Source organism: Ipomoea nil, unplaced genomic scaffold (assembly GCF_001879475.1).
Source record: "Ipomoea nil cultivar Tokyo-kokei standard unplaced genomic scaffold, Asagao_1.1 scaffold1303, whole genome shotgun sequence".
Classification (NCBI taxonomy): Eukaryota; Viridiplantae; Streptophyta; class Magnoliopsida; order Solanales; family Convolvulaceae; genus Ipomoea; species Ipomoea nil.
The window spans coordinates 31402-52643 of NW_017617731.1; the positions used below are offsets into that span (position 1 = coordinate 31402).

At 37.3% G+C, this 21242-nt stretch overlaps 2 protein-coding genes across 5 annotated transcripts; one reads left to right on the forward strand and one right to left on the reverse strand.

Moving 5' to 3' along the window:
- The first annotated feature begins 316 nt into the window (after positions 1–316).
- LOC109185016 (casein kinase 1-like protein HD16) lies at positions 317–5486 on the forward strand. 3 transcript variants are annotated; one of them, XM_019335013.1, is made up of 17 exons: positions 326–367; positions 492–983; positions 1385–1516; positions 1812–1885; positions 1975–2044; positions 2130–2185; positions 2290–2361; positions 2753–2847; positions 2953–3019; positions 3129–3258; positions 3332–3550; positions 3668–3810; positions 3912–4086; positions 4230–4320; positions 4398–4555; positions 4642–4830; positions 4968–5486. In XM_019335013.1, the coding sequence occupies exons 2-17, from the start codon at positions 897–899 to the stop codon at positions 5025–5027; spliced, it is 1818 nt and encodes a 605-aa protein (XP_019190558.1). In that variant the 5' UTR covers positions 326–367; positions 492–896; the 3' UTR covers positions 5028–5486. The 3 variants fall into 3 exon arrangements, with proteins under 3 accessions (XP_019190559.1, XP_019190557.1, XP_019190558.1); XM_019335014.1 differs by having other exon boundaries at positions 317–983; positions 4642–4824; XM_019335012.1 differs by having other exon boundaries at positions 319–983.
- Positions 5487–17122: 11636 nt separating this feature from the next.
- LOC109184982 (protein REVERSION-TO-ETHYLENE SENSITIVITY1-like) lies at positions 17123–19632 on the reverse strand. Of its 2 annotated transcripts, XM_019334976.1 has the most exons (3): positions 19438–19632; positions 18229–18595; positions 17123–17784 (listed from the first exon to the last, which is right to left on the reverse strand). In XM_019334976.1, exons 2-3 carry the CDS (start codon positions 18511–18513, stop codon positions 17362–17364), a joined length of 708 nt encoding a protein of 235 aa, XP_019190521.1. In that variant the 5' UTR covers positions 18514–18595; positions 19438–19632; the 3' UTR covers positions 17123–17361. The 2 variants fall into 2 exon arrangements, with proteins under 2 accessions (XP_019190521.1, XP_019190522.1); XM_019334977.1 differs by lacking the exon at positions 19438–19632 and having other exon boundaries at positions 18229–18613.
- Positions 19633–21242: the final 1610 nt, after the last annotated feature.

The window sequence follows — 21242 nt, forward strand, 5'->3', positions numbered from 1 at the left end:
TCTTTATTAGCGATTGATATGAAAAAACTGATTGATAAATACAATGTGTGTAGAAACTTTTTTTCATTGAGTGAGAAAATTTTTTATTTTTTATTTTTCACAAGTAACATTAAGAATTATTTTTTAAATTTCTAAACAAACCCTTAATCCTATAATCATTTCCTAAATATCCTTCCTTACAAAAAAATATTCTTCCTCTTCCTTATAAAACATACTCCGTAAATATTTCTATTTTTTAAACAGTAAAAATGGTAAAAGTAAATTCAAAACTCCATAAATATAAATATAAATATAAATAAAGTTGTTTGGACAAAAATTGGCAGCTACAGAAATTCAGAAAAGCATATCATTTTCTCTCTCTCTGTCTGTCTGTCTCTCTCTTCCCCCTATCGGCTATCCCTCTCGTTTTACCATTACTTCACTATTTCTCTCCACAGATCTCCACAGATTCTAACCCTAATCTATATTTTTGTTTACTCTGTAATTTCTAGGTTTTTTGTAAAAATATACTTATATAGTCAGATAGTCAGATACACACGGAGATAGAGACTTCACATATGGCTTCGATCGTTAGTCGGTGACTGATTTTGGTTGAAAGGAGAGGAATCTAGAAGCGGAAAAGGGAGGAGGAAAATCAGGGGGAGCTGCGATCGAACTCAGCCCACAAGACCCGAATACCGACAGGAAGACGACCTGCCGGACGATTAGGCTGAGGAAGGTAGCTGCCGGGAGGAAGAACGACGGTAGTAATACTATACTAGGAGGAGATTAGTGCTAGTGGTGGATGGCGATGAAGATGAGGAGCGTGAAGGGAATGCTGTGAACAGAACGACGTCGGTAGAGGAAGAGAATAGGACAAGATAGTGTTTTGAAGGAATCTTGTTGGGGATAAGCTGATGGACGAGCACGATAGTGGTGGGCGAAGTGGGGATAAGGGGTTGGGCGCTGAGGACGACGGGAGCGCCGCTCCCCTTCCAGAAAGGGTATAACTTCCTCTTCTCATTTCTGTATTCGTTTTAACATTTCTAAACAGTTGGTTTTTATATAAATTCCTCGTCTGATTTATATTGGAATTAACTGTTTTTTCTAAGTTAGGACAAGGGTTTCGCTAAGCGTTTTATGGGTAATTGAAAAATCAAAGTTTTCTATGTTGTAAAAACTTAATCTTTTTAGTGATTTGTGCTCGGACAATTTACTTCTTTGATATGCCTGCTAGTAGGAACCGAAGAACACCATTGTTTGTTTTACATATAAAAGATTGTTTTCAAGGAAATTCTTTCTTTCACTTTGAGTAAATGTGTTCTCTTTTGCTTGTAGATTTTGGATAGAAATTAGTTAAGAAGTTTTACCTCCTGATGAATTCATTTGTTTTTGTATGAAACAGGTCCAGGTTGGTGGATCTCCTGCGTATAAGATTGAGAGGAAGCTTGGGAAAGGAGGATTCGGTCAAGTGTATGTTGGCCGTCGCAGTAATCCTCCAAATCCGACTGAAAGAAATGGTCCAGGAGCTATAGAGGTGATATTCTATGCCTTCCCTAATTAATACATTAGCAGTGTTGCAAAAATCGGGCCTAGGCACCGATTAATCGGCGCCTAGGCGCTAGGCGGTTGGCTACCTAGGCGCTCTAGGCGCCGATTAATCGCTCTAGGCGCCCTAGGCGGTCCCCAGGCGCCCTAGGCGGTCCCCAGGCGCCTAGAGGGCGCCTAACGATTTTTTCAACGTTGACATTAGGGGCTATGGAATTTTTTTTTCTTCATGTTTGTAATGACTTAAATTTTTTATTTTTTATTTTTAAATAAATTTTATTTAGGTCGCCTTGAAATTTGAGCATAGAAGCAGCAAAGGTTGTAACTATGGACCACCTTATGAGTGGCAAGTCTACAAGTAAGTATGACTACTTATATAGTATTATAGTTATATCTGGTTGCTAGTGCTACTGTATACCTAAATTGACATCCATGGCTGTTTTTCAGTGCCCTTGGAGGTAGTCATGGCATACCACGCGTACATTATAAAGGTCGCCAAGGCGATTACTATATTATGGTATGTAAGATCTTTTAATATGCAGAGACCATTATCTTAGTATTTAAGTGTCTGAACATCACCAGCATTGCGAAAATATTTTCAGGTTATGGATATGCTTGGTCCTAGTTTATGGGATGTTTGGAATAACAATTCCCACACGTAAGTGTTCCCTCAAGGAAAATCATGACGATGCTTAGGCAATCATATTGTCTCTTCTACCCACTAAATTACTCATGTATCACATATTTGTTTCCTAAAATCAGGATGTCAATTGAAATGGTAGCCTGCATTGCCATTGAAGCAATCTCAATACTAGAGAAGTTGCATTCTCGAGGGTAAGTTTTTAATACCTAAAATTGCTTTGTTCTTCTAGCACATTTGGGAAGCTATGTTTGTTACTTAAACAGTGGTCAATGTATTTGAAGCACATGCATGGGTCTCTGCATTCCTTGGCATAATATAATGTTGCTTGGCCCAGCTTATTTTGCAGCTTATCTGGCCCAAAAGGCAGACACTAAGGCCAATCAGTAAAAATGCTTTTCTGGCCAGATAAATGGAAAAATGCTCCATTTTTCAAAGAGCCCCGACTTAATGCTTTTCATGAAATCTTCTGTTTGAATAATTCATTTGCTTGGCCAGACACTACATTTCAATAAATTTTATTGCATTTTTGACTTTGGAATAATATAGGTTATGATGAACAACTGACTGCCTAATTGTCTGCAGATATGTGCATGGGGATGTAAAACCAGAGAACTTTCTTCTTGGACCTCCCGGAACTCCTGATGAGAAAAAGTTGTTCCTTGTTGATCTTGGTTTGGGTAAGTTCTAAATCTATCGTGCAGTCCACAAATCTGCATTTATTTTTGGGTTTCTTATGTTAATGCTGATCTTCTGAACTATCCTCCATTTTCTTTTCACTTCAGCTACAAGGTGGCGTGATACTTCAACAGGCGTACATGTTGAATATGATCAACGTCCTGATGTTTTCAGGTAGACAAATGAATCATTATTCACCTTTAATTGTATTTTGTGCTCTTGGTTTTGCAATGATTAATTTATTTGACCAACTTAATGAGAAATGATACTATCATTGCTTCAGAGGGACAGTACGTTATGCAAGTGTGCATGCTCATCTTGGAAGGACTGGAAGCCGAAGAGATGATTTAGAGTCCCTTGCTTACACACTCGTCTTCCTTCTCCGTGGACGGCTGCCTTGGCAGGGATACCAGGTTTGCATTCATGTACTTTGAAGGAGTTATTTGCTTACAATACTCGTTTCGTAACACAACATGGTTGCATTAGGGTGAGAACAAAGGATTCCTTGTCTGCAAGAGAAAGATGGCTACTTCTCCAGAAACGCTCTGTTGCTTCTGCCCTGCTCCTTTTAGGCAGTTTGTTGAATATGTTGTGAATTTGAAGTTTGATGAGGAACCAAACTATGCCAAGTACATTTCTCTTTTTGATGGAATAGTTGGTCCAAATCCAGACATCAGACCAATTAACACAGATGGTGCCCAAAAGGTATGATATGTACACTGATTTTCAGATGTTTCCTTAGTACTTAACTTTTTTGTGGACATGTGACAATGTTCATTTGGAATGCTTCTGACAACTGTCTTCTTTAAAATATATATGAAGCTTATTTACCAAGTTGGACAGAAGAGAGGAAGATTGACGATGGGAGAAGATGACGATGAACAACCAAAAAAGAAGGTCCGCATGGGCATGCCTGCTACCCAATGGATCAGTGTTTACAATGCTCGTCGGCCTATGAAGCAAAGGTACTTTCTATAAGTAGTATATAACTTGTGTGATTTTGAACTTGTTAAAAATGGTCTTATCCATAAACGAAAAATGTTTTGAAAACCATTTGGTATTGTAGGTATCACTATAATGTTGCAGATTCACGGCTGTCTCAACACATAGAGAAAGGAAATGAGGATGGACTGTATATCAGCAGTGTTGCATCTTGTTCAAACCTGTGGGCCCTAATTATGGATGCTGGAACAGGATTCGTTGCTCAAGTTTATGAATTATCACAGAATTTCCTTCACAAGGTCTTTATCTTTTGTTTAATTGAAAGCATTCTTACAGCTTATATAAGTCAATTCAATTGGATATTTCCTGTTACATAACCGAGAATACATCCCACAATTTATTTGGTTTTTGAAGTTGAGGCTAATCCCCATCTCTGAAGCAGGAATGGATTATGGAACAGTGGGAGAAGAATTTTTACATTAGTGCAATAGCAGGAGCTAACAATGGGAGCTCTGTAGTAGTCATGTCTAAAGGTTAGTGGAACTGTCTTATAAACTTTTTTCATGTGCTAGGATGGTGTAAACTAATGTTTTTATTTATCAAAAATTAGGTACCCAGTATTTGCAGCAGTCATATAAAGTTAGCGAATCATTTCCATTTAAATGGATAAACAAAAAATGGAGGGAGGGGTTTTATGTTACTGCCATGGCCACAGCAGGAAGTAGATGGGCAATTGTAATGTCTCGTGGGGCTGGGTTCTCTGATCAGGTTTGATGGAAGACTTGGATCTCATAATTTTGAACCTTATGCACCCTAGTCAAATTTTGGTGTTTACATGATTTTACCATTTGCAGGTTGTAGAATTGGATTTCCTTTATCCCAGTGAAGGAATTCATAGGAGGTGGGATGCTGGTTATCGCATAACATCAACTGCAGCAACATGGGATCAAGCTGCTTTTGTTCTTAGTGTTCCAAGACGGAAACCTTCTGATGAAACACAAGAGACACTTCGAACATCTGCATTCCCTAGCACACATGTTAAGGTTACTTGTTTTATACACACACACACGTGTAGACATACAGAAGACACATTTTCCTATCTTAACAACTACCTGACCTCAATCAGCATATTTTTCATGCTCTGTTCTAATCATGCATTTATACCTGCCACTCTTTGCAGGAGAAATGGGCGAAGAATCTTTACATTGCATCTGTCTGTTATGGGAGAACTGTTTCCTGAGACAACATAATTTTGCAACAAGTAATTTCATGGACAGACATAAGCTATAGTTGTACGGGCCATTCACATGTATTAGCTAATATATAATCCTCTATCAGAGAAAATGCTCACATTTTAACCTGGTTGGGCTAACTCATCAATCTTTTGAGATGTACAACAATTTTCTTATTGACAAATGTGATTACTGCAGCTGTCTGGTTGTATCAAGCTCTTTATGCAGTAAGTGATACTAGATGGGGGGTAATTTACTTATTCGTCAATGTCTGTATAGTTTGAACAATAATTAAATTTCAAATGCAAGCAGAATGGGCGATGGTTGATGGTTTTATGAACCATGCAATTTAAGATTTAGCAATTAAGTCTGGATATTATTAGCTAATATTCTTCTTCCCCTGTAGTCTTCTCTGGGTTTGGATTTCAAGCTCTACTATTGTGGATTAAGTGGACAATATCAACCTATATATATCTGTATATTACAATTTATTTGTTTTCTTCTGCTATATACTTTATTTCCATATTGTGCCATTGCCCATTGCTTGTTTTTGTTGCCACTGAGGTCAAGGTTGAGGTCCCTGGTGTTCTAACAAGTACTTTGGTGTTGTCTTAATGGGTATATTGCACAAACAATGTGTTGCCCATCATATCTCCTCCTTCATTGTCAATTTTACTTGGTTTTCTTAATTATTTTTTAATAATTCATCTCAAATTGTTTTGCAAATGAGATATAGTGGCCAATAGTCTGGAATTCTACTATATCCAGATTCTTGTTTATTTGCTATAGTTTGTTTCATAGAATTCGAATGTTTGGTACACCGAATGGGAAATTCTGACTCCTTGGACTTTGGCTTGTGAAAATAGATCAAAGTACTGCCTTGCCAGGCTATAAAACGGTGGATGTATGGGATAAATGAGATCTGCTTTCTTTTTGCTCCTGATTTGGTTTGTTGTTTATCTTAAGCATTTTCAGTTGAGCTGCAGTTCAATTTTGCTCTCTCAGTAGTCAGTACCTTGCTTAATCCGCCTTTTCATGTGCTGAATCTTGTCCTTACCCTGTTGATAGTTACAAACCGTGAAACCGCTCATATTCAAGGTGAGCTAACTTGCAAATTCTATCTCTGATGTTGATGTTCAACCTGAGTTTGCCTTTATTCCATCTTACATTCCAGGTGAGATGGGCAACTTCTGTGAATATTGCCGATATCTGTGAGTTTTCCTGCTCCATTGTCTTAAAGTTTTGTAGTTCACTGACTGTTTTGTGTTGATGCATAGCATAGCTATTTCCATGATTCAAGGAGGCATATGCTTCTTTCAGACTTCCATTACTGCCCTTGTGTACATGTTTTTCCACCTCTTGATCAAAATCTCCCACACTGTGATTGCATTCTTGCATTTTTTATCTATTTGTCTGGTGAATGTGCTCAAACTGGGTGGTTGCTTAGTATTATTGATTGGTGGCTCCTTGTGGCTGCTTGAAATTGGCAGATTGCCATATTTTGTATAGAATCAAGATTTTCAGGTTTTATTATGCATGTGTTTTTTGGTGTACTGTGTAAGTAGGGGTGGGCAAATATGTAATGGTTTCTTTTTATGGTGTTGATAGTACATGGTTGGTACTATCATTTATGGTATATTTAGTTGAACTTTTAGTATTTGTGTCAATAGTACTCGATACAACTAGACATACTATACAATGATTGTATGGGATACTATTGACATGAGCAAATTTTGATTTTAGTCATACTATTGTGGCATTCTCTAGTCTGTGTCTATTTTTTTTTTGTTGGTTAATTATATTCTTAAATTTATTAACGTGCCACAATTAGTTCTGCATTTAAATTTGTCATTTAGGCCCTGTTAGCTGTTAGTTGTTAGCTGATAGTTATTAGCTGTTAGCTATTAGCTGATTGTGTTAATTAGAAGGTATAAATAGTTGATAACATTAGCTGATTGTAAAAATGTGTTTGGTAAATTAGCCGTTAGCTGATAGCTGTTTGGTATAATTTCTTTTCTCAAAAAGCTAATTGAAAAAGTTGTTTGGAGTAGCTTTTTGAATTTTAGCCTTTTGAAGTTGCAAAAAACTAATTAACTAAACATTTATATTGATATTTTAACTAAATCAAACAATTAATAGTGGTTAAATAAGCCAAAATTAGCCTATAGGCTAATTTTTTTTTACCAAACAGGGCTTTAGTCTTTTAGTACGAGGGGTTAAATGTAATTTCGTCATTCAAGTGTCTTGCTCCAACAGGTGAACTCTTATAATTAACTGATGAATTGTATGTTGCTCTTTATTAATGGTGAAATTTGAATGGAAGATTAATTGTGGCATCATTACATAATTTTCATTCACTTTCCACAATTAATCTTCCATTTAAATTTCACCATTAATAAATACAAACCCTTCGAGTCATTTAGTAAATTGGTAGCTTGAAGCATGTGATCTAAATTTTGATAGCATATATATTTTTTTTAATTGAAATTTGAAAGCGTGGTTAATCAAATATGTGACGAACCCATGGAAGGACTTGGACAAATTGTTATGTGGACTCGGGTTTACCTTTCAAGGTGAATTTGGGTTTAAAAATACACAATTTATATGTTAAATGTTCACAATTTGTGATGATCTTATATTATATTCACAAATTCTTAAAATTTAGAAATATAATTCATATTTTAGATGTTCAAAATTTCAATATTAAAAATACACAATTTAAGATTAAGATCTACCTTGCAAGATGGATCTTGGTCCATGGTATAACAATGGGAAGGACTCATCCCTACCTAAAAACTATTGATAGCTCAAATCTCGTAGGTTTGTGTAAATTGGACCTAATAAAGATAGCCCGTGATCCTTAACTCCTTTATAAGGTCTGCTAAATTGATTTTGCTTATGGTATAAATGGGATTGTTATACTACGGATTATGGACATTTATGGACCAAGTTAGATTTAAAAAAAAAAAAAAAAACTTTAATGTTTATTTTTATATCATTAAAAAGCTTCAACTAAGATTTTTCAAATAACATCCATATTGATATTTTAATTTTAATGCTTTAAATTAACATACAATTATATTAAGTCATTACGTCATATTCATTTTTAATATATTAAAGGTTCATTTTCAACAAAATTGTATATAAGAAAGTAACAGTTTAGAATTGCAATTCTAATATATTTAATTAAGGGTATAAGATGTGTTGAAACAAGTTTTTTTTTTTTTTTTTTTGTTATGTTTTGTTTTTGTTTTTGTTTTGTTCTTGTTTTTGTTTTTGTTTTTTTTTCATCCTTTTTTTTTGTAGTTTTGTTTTGTTTTGTTTTTTTTTTTGTTTCTTTTTGTTTTTTTTTTTTGTTTTTTTTTTTTTTGAGTGAACTGATGCCCAAACAAAGTAAGTGATGCATAGGGAACTTTGATGAAATTAACAGATTTCAAGTATTATAAATCAAAACATTTTTAAAGAATTAGGTTCCTGTATATAGAGGAGATGGATAATGATGGGTAAATTCACATAAAGACTACTCGTGGGATCACCTGATCGGTCTGTTAAGAACCACCCAGTTGGTCCACTAGAACCACCAGTCGGTCGGATTCCAATAGCTCGTGACCAATTGCATTGCTCGTTGCGAAGATTGGGAAGCCTAATGACGGTTGAAAACACTCAAAGGTTACTCGTGGGATCACACCGGTAGGATCCCACCCAGTCGGTTTGCTACATGGCCCACTTTTCAAGTTGGAGGGCTTAGCTTACGCAATAAGAAGAACCACTTGTGTCCGCAAGGAAGGCGGTTAGCAGCGTGCAAGAATTATGACTCTGTTACCTAAGCAATGCTCAACCGACTTGCTTAGTATAAATAGGAGGGTCCTCCCCTCACTTGTCATATCCAATGTATTGTTACACAAAGTCACGTGTCAGAGTCATCACTTCGCAATATCACATCACTTGTGATATTCACTACATTGTAACCTACTTCACTTGTAATTGTCTTCTTCTCTATAATACAACATAGCCTTAGTCCACTCGATCGTCACTTGGTAGACCGACTGATCAGTCCGATCGATCGACTGACTAAGCGGCTTTCTACTTGTTCACCATATACGTATTCGTAGCGTAGTCGTGACCCTAGTCCAATTTATTCTATCATTGGTATTTGTAGCGTAGTCGTGACCCCGGTCCAATTTATTCTATCATTGGTGCCGTCTGTGCAGACCTGAACGAGCCACTATGTCTGTCCCACTACCTTTCTTTCTTCACATCAAAATCCACCTTGCTTGATCGAAATGCGAAATGCCGAACAGTAGGAGAAGTTGGAGCCAGAGATGTGTGCAAAGTGAAGGCTCAACCCGTCAGGTTGGATATCACCCGGATAATGTGGTTGAATCGCTCCCAGAAATTGACATACATCGACAGTTGGACCAGTTGGGGGTCTTGAGGAATGAGCTCACCTCTAACCAGACATGGCAGAATACGCAACCTACCCAATCGGTTGGTCAGAATATTGTACAACATGCCAGACAAACAAATATTCACCCAACCATTTCGGTACCGTGGAATGGCGCGACCAACCCCAACCTTCAGATACGGATGGCATACGCCATGTTACCCCTAACGGGCTAGATGTTGACCCCAACGCCAAGTACACTTGGAGTAAACCTAGTGCAAGGGATGCCACAACAAGGATTTACCCAGTTATACCAACCATGGTCTGGAACTCCTGGGTACTACATATGGCACCTACCCCTCAAATGATTGCAACTACCCAAATCTCAATGGTAGAGCAATAACAACAAGTACCGCAACCTTCCCAGGGACATTAGTTGCACCGACGATCCTAGGGTTATGACCTAGAGGAGATTCAATCGGCAGACCAGTCACGAAGATCTTACCGAGAGGAACATCATGATCACCGTTGACTCGATACCACACAACGCAGAAGTGCTTTTGATCATATTAGGAAGGGTACTAGGTTTCAGTTGTGACACTAAGAAAACTTGGACCGCTCAAGACCAAAATCCCGAAGGACTGCGAAGACAGAGGGAAGTAGCACTAGAAGCGCATCGCGATCTAGTGAAGAAGGTAAGGTAGCCTGGCTGGCTGGTCAGGTAGATAACTAGCTAGTCAGAAAGGAGATTCACTCAACCAGTGAAGATAGTCACTACTGTCAGCTAGCCGAATGGATCGTTTACAACCATAGTTTCACGAGAAAAACAACGTAGGTAGAGAGCCGCCTATCCACTAATCATCACCCCTTTCACCAACAACATCATGAGCGCTCACTATCCACAAGGTTTGATTGAACAACGGACGGTCCGATCCACGGGAGCATGTTGACATGTATTATGGCAACATGTTGATGTTGGGGTAAATGCAGTCATTTGTAGAGCCTTCTTTGCCGCCTTGGTAGGCAGAGCGGCGGAGTAGTTCAGAAACTTAGAGCTTCGGTCGATTGAAAACTTCAGCCAACTAGTGGATAAGTTCATAAGGCGGTTTGCAGCTAGCAAATTAAAAAAGAAGTCCTATACCCATCTAAGTATAGTAAAGCAAGAAGCGGGGGAATCCTTGTCCCTTTACCAACTTAGATGGGACGTGAGGTTGACCAGGTTGAACCAATGGAAGATCGGGTAACGATCCACGGAACAGTCGGTTGGTCGGGATGGAGGCCATGACCAAAGGAAGGATCAACCACAGTTCAGGAAGCGTGACCAATCGAAAGGTGGACCGCATTTCACACCGCTAACAAATCCCTAGTGAAAGTCTTGGAATTTGTCAAGCAATGCAACCTGGTCTTCCTGCCCGAACCGTCGGAACCGATACCTGAGGGAGCGAACAAGAATAAGTATTGTGCCTTTCACAAAATTAAAGGGCATGATGCGACGGAGTGTATAGCTTTACACATGGTCATTGAACAACTCATTCAAATGGAGAGTTGGAACATTTCGTAAAGAAGGATGAATGAGACAAGGGAAAGGTCAAAAGGAACGTATGGAAGAGGAACCCCAAGTAGCAACGACAGACACCCGGTCCAGTGATGGTGAGTTCTTACATATTCGGTGTTGCACATATATTGAATTTAATTGTTCAAGAAGGGTTGAAGGTTGCAAGTTCTAGTACTCAAAAGATAAGGGAAAGTATCAACTATGTGAAATAGTCTGAAGCAATAAAAATATTGTTTGCTAACTGTGGAGCAAGTTCGAGGCATTGAATGTAATTTAGGCTTGCGGTTTGATGACCCCATTAGATGGAATTCAACTTATGTCATATTACGTAGTGATTTGAAATCCCAACGTGCTTTTGGCAGTTTAGTATTACATGTAAAGAATTTGGTTACTTGTCCTTTGTGTGAGGTATGGAAGAGAGGGGAATTGATTCAGGATTTTTTGGCTCTTTTTTTTATCACCAGTCACCACTAATTTATTTTCATACGTTTGCAAATCTAACTATGGTAGAACTACTAGGATATCGTCCTTAGAAGTTTTTGTCATCTTTCACTTGCCTTTATAGCCAGCTTTGCTGGTCATTCGGTTACAGCAAACGCGTCGATAAAGGAATGGAGAAAATGATAAAGACTTCCAAAGACGATATCCCAGTAGTTCTTCCCCAGTTAAACTTACAGCCATATGAAAATAAATTAGTGATGATATAAAAGTTAGACAAGAAATCTCAAATCAATTCCCCTCTCTTCCATCCTTTATTTAAAAGTACAAGTGACAAAATTATTGTAATGTAATACTAAACTCCCAAAAGCACGTTGATACTTCAAAGCACTGTCTAACATAACATAAGTTGAATTCCATCTTGTAGGGACATCTAATCGCAAGCCCAGATTACAACCAATGCCTCCTACTTGCTCTACACATTTTGCAAACAATATTTTTCTTGTTTCAAACTATTGCACATATTTGATAATTTCCGTAATCTTTTATTACTATAACTTACAGCTTTCAACCCTTCTTGAACAATTAAATTCAATATATCTGCACAACACCGAATATGAAAGTACTCACCATCACACACCAAACTATTTTCCCATAAACGTTTGTGATCAAGATGCCTCTCGATCTCGACTTTCCTTGTGAATCTAACATCATTGTCTCAACATTATGATACTTAGGAAGAGTAACACATTTAGGAATATGACCTAACAAAGAAGGTGTTTCATACTTCATGCCACTATTCCTTCCCACAACCCTTACACTTAGTCTTTAAATTACCATCAGTGATTCCAACTTTAGTAAATGACTTCCAAACATTAAAAGTAGTGGATTTTGCTATTTTATGCTCAGATTCTTCAAAATTAGGTTGTCAAATTTATTCGATATGAGGAGATGTAGGTTGTTGAGAACTAGGTATTTCGGAGTCTAAATCAAATTCGACATTAATACAAGGCAGTAACACTACCACTATAGATCACACTAGGAGATGTCATTTGAGTTAGAAATGGAAGATATGGGAATTGATTCGGGATTTATTGGCTTCCTATTAAATCATCATTCATTTCATCATAAAATAAATCTGTGATGATATAAAAGAGAGCCATGAATCCCCGAACCAATTCGCCTATCTTCTATTCCTCACTCAAAGGACATCTCCTAGTGTGATCTATAGTGGTAGTGCTACTAGTATTAATGCCGAATTTGATTTAGACTAACAAATGCCTAGTTCTCAACAACCTACATCTCCTCCTAACGAAGAAATGGAACAACCTATTTCTAAAGAACTTATGCCTGAAAGAGCTAAATCTACTACATCTGATGTTTGGAAGTCATTTCCTAAAGTTTGAAATTTTGATAGTAAAGTAAAGGCTAAATGTAATGGTTGCGGGAAGGAATATGTTATTGGTGGCATTAAGTATGGAACATCTACTTTGTTATGTCATATTCCTAAATGTGTTGGTCTTAATAAGTACGATAATGTCGGGACAATGATGTTAGATGCACAAGAAAAGTTGATATCTAGGAAACTTGATCACAAACGTTTGCGGGAGAATAGTTTGTTGTGTGATGGTAAGTTCTTTCATATTCAGTGTTGTACACATATATTGAATTTAATTGTTCAGGAAGGGTTGAAAGCTGCAAGTTCTAGTATACAAAAGATAAGGGAAATTATCAAATATGTGAAATAGTCTGAAGCAAGAAAATGTTGTTTGTTAAGTGTGTGTCGCAAGTTAGAGGCATTGATTGTAATTTGGACTTGTGTTTAGATGTCCTCATTAGATGGAATTCAACTTATGTCATGCTACGCAGTGATTTGAAATGCCAACGTTGTTTTGGAAGTTTAGTATTACATGACAAAAATTTTGTTAATTGTCCTTTGTGTGAGGAATGGAAGAGAGGGGAATTGATTTGGAATTTCTTGGCTCTCTTTTATATCACCACTAATTTATTTTCATACGTCTGCAAATCTTATTATGGTAGAACTACTGGGATATCGTCCTTAGAAGTTTTTGTCATCTTTTCCTTGCCTTTAAAGCTGGCCATTCGGTTGCAGCAAAGGTGGCGATAAGGGAATTGGGAAAATCATAAAGACTTCCAAAGACGATATCCCAGTATTTCTCCTTCAGTTATATTTGGAGATGTATGAAAATAAATTTGTGATGATATAAAGGTGAGGCAAGAAATCCCAAATCAATTCCCCTCTCTTCCATTCCTTATTCAAAATGACATGTGACAAAGTTCTTGTAGTGTAATACTAAACTCCCAAATGCATGTTGGTATTTCAAAGCACTATCTAACATTACTTAAGTTGAATACCATCTAGTGGGGACATCTAATCGCAAGCCCAGATTACGACCAATGCCTCCTACTTGCTCCACAAATTTTGGAAACTATTTTTCTTGTTTCAGACTATGTCATATATTTGATACTTTTCCTAATCTTTTTATTTCTAGAACTTGCAGCTTTCAACCCTTCTTGAACAATTAAATTCAATATCTGTGCACAACACGGAATATGAAAGTACTCATCATCACACAATAAATAATTCTCCTGCAAACGTTTGTGATCAAGTTGCCTCGATCTCAACTTTCCTTGTGCATCTAACATCATTGTCTCAACAATATGACACTTAGGAAGAGCAACCGATTTAGGAATATGATGTAACAAAGAAGGTGTTTCATACTTAATGCCACCAACAAATATTCCTTTCCACAACCATTACACTTAGTCATTACATTACCATTCCTTATTCCAACTTTAGTAAATGACTTCCAAACATTAAAAGTAGTGAATTTAGTTCTTTTATGCTCAGGTTTTCAGAATTAGGTTGTTCATTTTCTATGATAGGAGGAGATGTAGGTTGTTAAGAACTACGCATTTCAGAGTCTAAATCAAATTCGGCATTAATACAAGGCAGTAACACTACCACTATAGATCACACTAGGAGATGTCATTTGAGTTAGAAATGAAAGAGATGGGAATTGATTCGGGATTTCTTGGCTTCCTTTTATATCATTGGTTATATTATTTTGGGAATGTGTTTAATGATGCTTCAGCCAGTTCAATTTGTGAAATATCTGAGAAAATTACCTCTTTACACCATAGGGAATTGCATAGAACCCAACGATAGGTGCACTTACCTAGACGTATTTGTGTAATTGAAAATTGAGTATCAGTTTGAGACAAATAAAAAAATAAAGAGAAATCACACTTTTATTCTTTCAATTGTTGTATGTTATGAAATTTTGTCTCAAATTGTCAATTTTTAAAATTTTAAAGGTTGCCAATTCAATTTTTCTGTAATACCAATTTAGTCAATCACTTGTTTAAGACTAAAGTTACAAAAGGACTAAATTGGCAAGCTTTAAAACAAATTGAAGGATTCAATTTCTTTAAATTGATAATTGGAGACTAAATTACATAACATGCAACTAAATGTTCAATTTCTTCCCCTAAAATCAATAAGTTTCTCTGGTATTTAATTATTCATATTTTAAATATAGCCCTTAATTATGTTATCTTAGGACAACTCGTTCTCAAATTGGTCCTTCTGTTTAGTAATCTTCTATTTCGAGTTGTATTCAAAGTTTGATTTAATGAAAGCTTCTTTTTCCTTTCAAAAAAAAAAAATATAGCCCTTAATTATGTCATGATATTTTTAGTCATTTGTCCTAAGATCTAAGGAAGAAAATAGGTCAAGCCCCAGGGATCTATAGCCTGATCTAATTAAGGGTTAGTTCGGTCTGTCTTGTTTAGTAAAAAGACTAGGCTTTGGCCCATTTCAAAGCCTACTAAATTAAACGGGCCAGGCCTATATGTACTAGGTTCGGCGTTCAAGCCTACAGGCCTGGTCTATTTATATATCAACATACATACATTAATAAATATATATATATATATATATATATATATATATATATATATATATATATTCAAATACAAACGCCCCTTAAAATACAAATTGTGTGCATGTAAGGATGTTAGTGTGTGAACGAGCTAATCCCAGATATTGTTGACAGTGTGCTTAGTGTGCATGTAAGTATGTTAATGTGTGCAGGGGCTTTGATGGATGGTTGTGATTTTTTCTCCTATGTGTTGTGTGCATATAACTATAATATGTGCATGAACTTTGATGGATGCTTGTGATTTTTCCTCCTACCTGCGGTGTGAATGTAAGTATATTAATGTGTGCACAAACTAATCCCAGAAATTGTTGGCAGTGCGCCCTGTGTGCATGTAAGTATGTTAATGTGTGACGAGCTTAAGTTTGTATTTGAAGGGATTTTGTATTTGAATGCAACCATATATATATATATATATATATATATATATATATATATATATATATATATATATATATATATATATATATATATATATATATATATATATATATATATATATATATATATATATATAAAATCAGGTGAGATCATGAGATCCCATCTCATCTATTGATAAAGTTTCAATGGATAGATAGGATTGAAAGTCAAATAACAATTAAATAAAGATAGATTTGAAAGACAATGATGAAAGAGTAATTGTATTTAGGGACCCTATTAATTGTAATAATTAATTATATTTTGTATATCTGTAATTTTAAATTATGGGAAATTTTACGGTGGTGTGTGCGTGGGTGTGGAATGGTGTGTGCGTTTTACTGGACCAGGAGTTGTTTATCATGACGTGCTGATTTTTTCAAAAATTATGCATTTTGATGTGCGCGTTTCTTGTTATGGGCGTGTCGTAACGTATCCAAAAGAAAACAACTATACGAATATAATTTTGGTTTCGGCGTTTGAATTTCAAGTAAAAATTAGTGCATAGTAGCTATAATATTATGCTTGTTGTTTTTTTTTTTTTAAATGTGAGAAATTTTACGGTGGTGTGTGCGTGGGTGTTGAATGGCGTGTGGATTTTTCTGGACCAGGAGCTGTTCACCATGGCGTGCTGGTTATTTCTCCAATATTATGCGTTTTGGTGTGTGTTACTTGTTACGGGCGTTTGCGCAACGTATCAAAAAGAAAACAATTTTATGAATATAATTTGGGTTTCGACGTTAGAATTTTAAGTAGATAATCAATGCATAGTAGTTTTAGTATTGTGCTTGTCGATTTTTTTATTTTTATTTGTGGGGAATTTGACGGTGGTGTGTGCGTGAGTGTAAAATGGCCTGTGCCTTTTTTTGGACCATGAGCTGTTCACCATGGCGTACTTGTTTTCTTACCAAATTCGTTTTGGTATGTGCGTGACTAATACTAAACATGCTATTATTTAGAAATACTTATTAAAATTTTTTTTTAAAAAAAATACTTAACATGTAGGCTTTAAAAAGACTCAAAGCAAGATTTACTTTGAAGTATTTTGGCCTACATATTAAACATGTTTTTTGTAACAAACCTAAGCCTAATTTTTTAAAGCTCAGCTTAGTCCGACCGATTTCCATCCCTAACAAACCTAAGCCTAATTTTTTAAAGCTCGGCTCAGTCAGACCTATTTCCATCCCTACTAAGATCTCTGCACACTTTCATCAACCATTCTCAAAACCAGTTTGATGTTACTAAAATTTCACACATGTTAACCCAAAGGTAAGCATAAGACATCAAGGAACGATTGACAAATGCTATTAAGTTATTGTGAGACATTAAGATAAAGGACTAAAAAAGTAACATCTAAGAACTCAAAACACAATATTATAACACATCTAAAAACTACATATACAAAGTTAATAACCAGGGATTAAAAAAATGCAAATTTTCCTAAGTGCTGATGATGATAAGAGATTTCTGAGTTCAGCATTTGTATGGTACCACTTGAGAGTAATTTTTGTTGTTTCAGCAAGGGGATTACAAGTTGGGGTTTTCCTCAGTATAATCTTGACATAATTGTTAGAAGACACAAGATTTTAGCATTCCAAAAGGTTTTTGACAAAGTATGTACCCACAAGAAACCATCCAAGAATGAGCAGCGAAAATGAAAACAGGGCGATGAAAAAGGGCCATCCCACCATTAAAATACCCAGGGATAGTACAAACACGAAAGGGAAAAATGACCTCAAGATGGAAAGGCCGTCGACCCAGTGCCCCTTGAGCAATATAAGAGCTGCAATGTTAATCATGTTCCAATCCATTGACCCACCGTAGCTCATCCTGTTCAAGCAGTTTGCAGCAAACGAGTGGCTGTTGCACGTGAATAGATTGAACGATCTATGCTCAAAGTGGCGGATACTGGAGTGGATGGCATCATCCCAACTAATCGCAGTTCCAAACTCGGCATGTTTATAGCGTTGTGTGCACGAATGCCCAGCGAGGTTTGGAGGAAAACAGCACTGCTCAAACATTCAATTTCGTTAGTCATGATTCTCAATGCAATTGGAAGAATGTGCTCCATCTCAACTAAAAGACTAAGCCGATAGCTGGATTGCACATTTATGTTTATATACTATATGCTCAACACGCCCCTTCAGGTGTGCGAGCCGGTTACTTTTTGACGGGCAGGTGACGCAGAGATTGATACCAAATTAAAGCATGTGCTCTATCTCAACTAAAAACATAAACTGATAGTTGGATTGCACATTTATGTTTATATATTTATATGCTGCATACTAGGAACCTCAATGAGCATTCACATATGAGGCAATGTACTTTAAACTAATGAATGATTTGCCCCGATGCTTGCCACACTTGACAAACCGGGCTTCGTGGTAAATTTTGCGGTGTGCAAAGAGACTAAAGACACTATATGAGTAGGGGCAGTACCAGAAGTAAAGTACCTGCTCTCTGTCTAGTTGAAGGTATTTAGCCACAGCACCATATGGAAAATCATTAACATTGACAAAGCTGGATCCCGAAAAGTTTATTACAGCGCCATCCTCCCTGCACAATCCAACATGACCAATGAAAGGAGCCAACCACGAGACCACCGGGAGGGGTGTCCAAACCAAACAACACGGGAACTTTGCGTTCTTTGGATCTATTTCATCAAGCGGCCACAGCTCATCCTTGATCCCTTGCTCGATACCTTTATTCTCCACACTATTGGCAGGTTTTAGATCCATCACAGAGAGTCTTCCCTAGAGGAGTAGAGGTATATGGCAGGCGGGCAGGCCTTAGAACTTGCATTCACTCAAAGTTCCCAATCTATTACCAGAATGGAAGAGTTTTCATTATAAGAAAAAAGGACCCCACTGAAACAATGAGTGAAAAATATCTCAAAGATGATACAAATACAAAATTTCAAAACCCAAACCGAATAGGCTGGGCTATAATGCACATGGTCAAATCACACTACAAAACTGAATTCAATCACTTAGCTAGTTTAACTTGTAGGCTTATAAACCCTTTTCTCTCTTATATTTTCAGTGTGAGACTCTTAACAAACTGAATGTTTTGTTAAGCATCACAAAGGGTACATTGTAACTGAGGTCAGAAGATCAATAGGAAAAAATGAAAAGATGTTTGGATTCAGCAATGCTGATAACTAGAGTAAATTTCAAAAATTGGTTGAAAACTCCAAACCAATCAGCTAAACTTCACAAAAATCACTTAAGTTAAAGCAGCAAGAACCAAAAAGCCCTCTTGATTTACATAAAAACAAAATTCAATAATGCTTTTCATAAACCTTACATCTAACATTCAAATCTGAAATTTAGTATTAAACTCAAAAACTTTTGCTTTCACCCTCTGAATTCAATCCTTCAAGAGCTAAAATTTTGGGAGCTTAGCAGAGAAAACCGAAGCTCAGCTTACCCAAAACTCAGTAAAAATTAGAATTTCTTTTTTGTTTTTCTTTCAAGTAAAATTTTCAGCAAAGAAGTCAGGGACCCAAAACATCAACTTGAACAATTCAGTAAATACAAACACAAAAGATTAAAATCCCAGATGCAAAAATCAATCTTGTAAAGATTCAAACGCATTACAGACCTGAATACCAAGAATCGAATAAAGAAAAAGAAAGCGGCAAGATGGTAAATTAACAAGACCTGGAGTGTGCCAGTGTGGAGAGAAATGGTGATCGGTTTGGTCTAAGGAGATGAAGCAAAAGAAGCTGGAACAGCTGAGAAAGAAACAGCTCCAAACAACGTTTTCGAGGATGTTAATGTCAATAGGGGAGGATCCTTCTGGAAGTATTTATTTGTGTGTGTTCTTACTGGGGCTATCATTTTCCTTCTACTTTAGGAAAAGAGAGGATAAAGGTGCATGAACCTAGCTAGCTCAGCCGGACTGGTCAACTGGCCCACCACTCTCTGTGGGAGCCCGTTCTAGGCAAATGTTACTATGGAGCATGGTCTATGTAGCAATATGTATTATTTGAATTACATTTCAATTTTATTGAATTGCTATGTTTTTTAGTTTTATTTTTTATACTTACTGTTTTATTATAGTAATACTAAAGTGATGGATTTAATTAACACGGGTAGTCCAAGTTATTAAACTCGATAAATAAAGGAAAATGATAAATATTTAATTAAAAAAATATGTGTAACAGGAAAACAAGTAATATAGGTCTCGGAGACAGAATATTGTATTAGTTCGTAGTGTGAAGCTATTACAAAAGATTTGTGTTTAGACAAAGTAGATGAAGATGTCCTAATCAACACAATTGGATAGCTATTTATACTCAGATGCCCTAAAAAGGAGGAGGAATTGGTTGCAACAACCTTGACCGCGCACGGAACCCTATCGGGGCCAAAACCGAGGCCCCCAGCCAAGACCCTAGCCGAGCACGGCACGAGGCCTAGGCCAAGTAATGGCCCAGGGCCAAGGCTAGGCTCGGCTTAGGTGGCCCGGGTTGAGCACACGAGGCTCTAGGTCCATCCTAACTCTTCTTACTCCACTCCTCTGGATCGGTTTGTTCTAGGTCAACTTCCAATATGCCCATCATTAGTCCCCCACTTTTCGAGCTACGAGAAGTCATTAGTGAGATAGAGTAGATCCAAGTCGCGTTCTTACCCAGTCTCTCAAAATTTTTCATCCCATTTAGCTTCCTTGTTATGCTTTCAATGCAACACCTCTACGAGTTGGGACCTCGCCTTGGCTTGCGCTCTCCGTGGCCGAGCCCCAACCCCACGCTTCAAAGTGGCCGAGCTCGAACTCGGTATGGCTTAACCCTGTGGGGGTCGAGTTCGAATCCCCACTCCCTGTGTGGCATAGCTCTCCGAGGCCACCCAAACCTCAATGAGTTACATTGTAGCTTGCCTATGTACTTGCCACTATTTGATATTGGATGAAGAACTTAGTTTTTCTCATCATTGCTTGAACTTGTGTCTATCCTTAGCTTTTGCTTCGCTATCTCAACGAACCTCCCGCATCCTTGGCGGAGCCCCTACTCGACGAGAAAGGGGGGGGGGGGGGGGGGGGGATGAGCCACAGCCGACCCCCCGATTGAGCCTCAGCTCGGCCCTTCTTGTTGAACCCCGACTCGGTTTGCCTCGTAGAATATTACTTCTCAGCCTAAGCCCGAGGCTTGTGCTCTATTTTGAGGTCGGACCTCCTACCATGGTCTAATTTTATTTTTTTTTTTCGTAGAAGGCTAGTTCTTTGGTCAAGGGTTTACCTTGGGCCAAAGATCTCTTCCATCGGGCGATAGGTGAGGGCGGACCTCGTACCGTCCTTAGAGTGATAGTCATCCGACTCCGAGCCATTAGACTCTTCCGTCATACAATAGGCGAGGGCGGACCCCGTAGTGGCCTTAGGGTAATAGTCTTCCAACTCGGGTCATTAGACTCTTCCGTCAGGCAATAGGTGAGGGCGTACCCTATATTGGTCTTAGGGCAATAGCCATCCG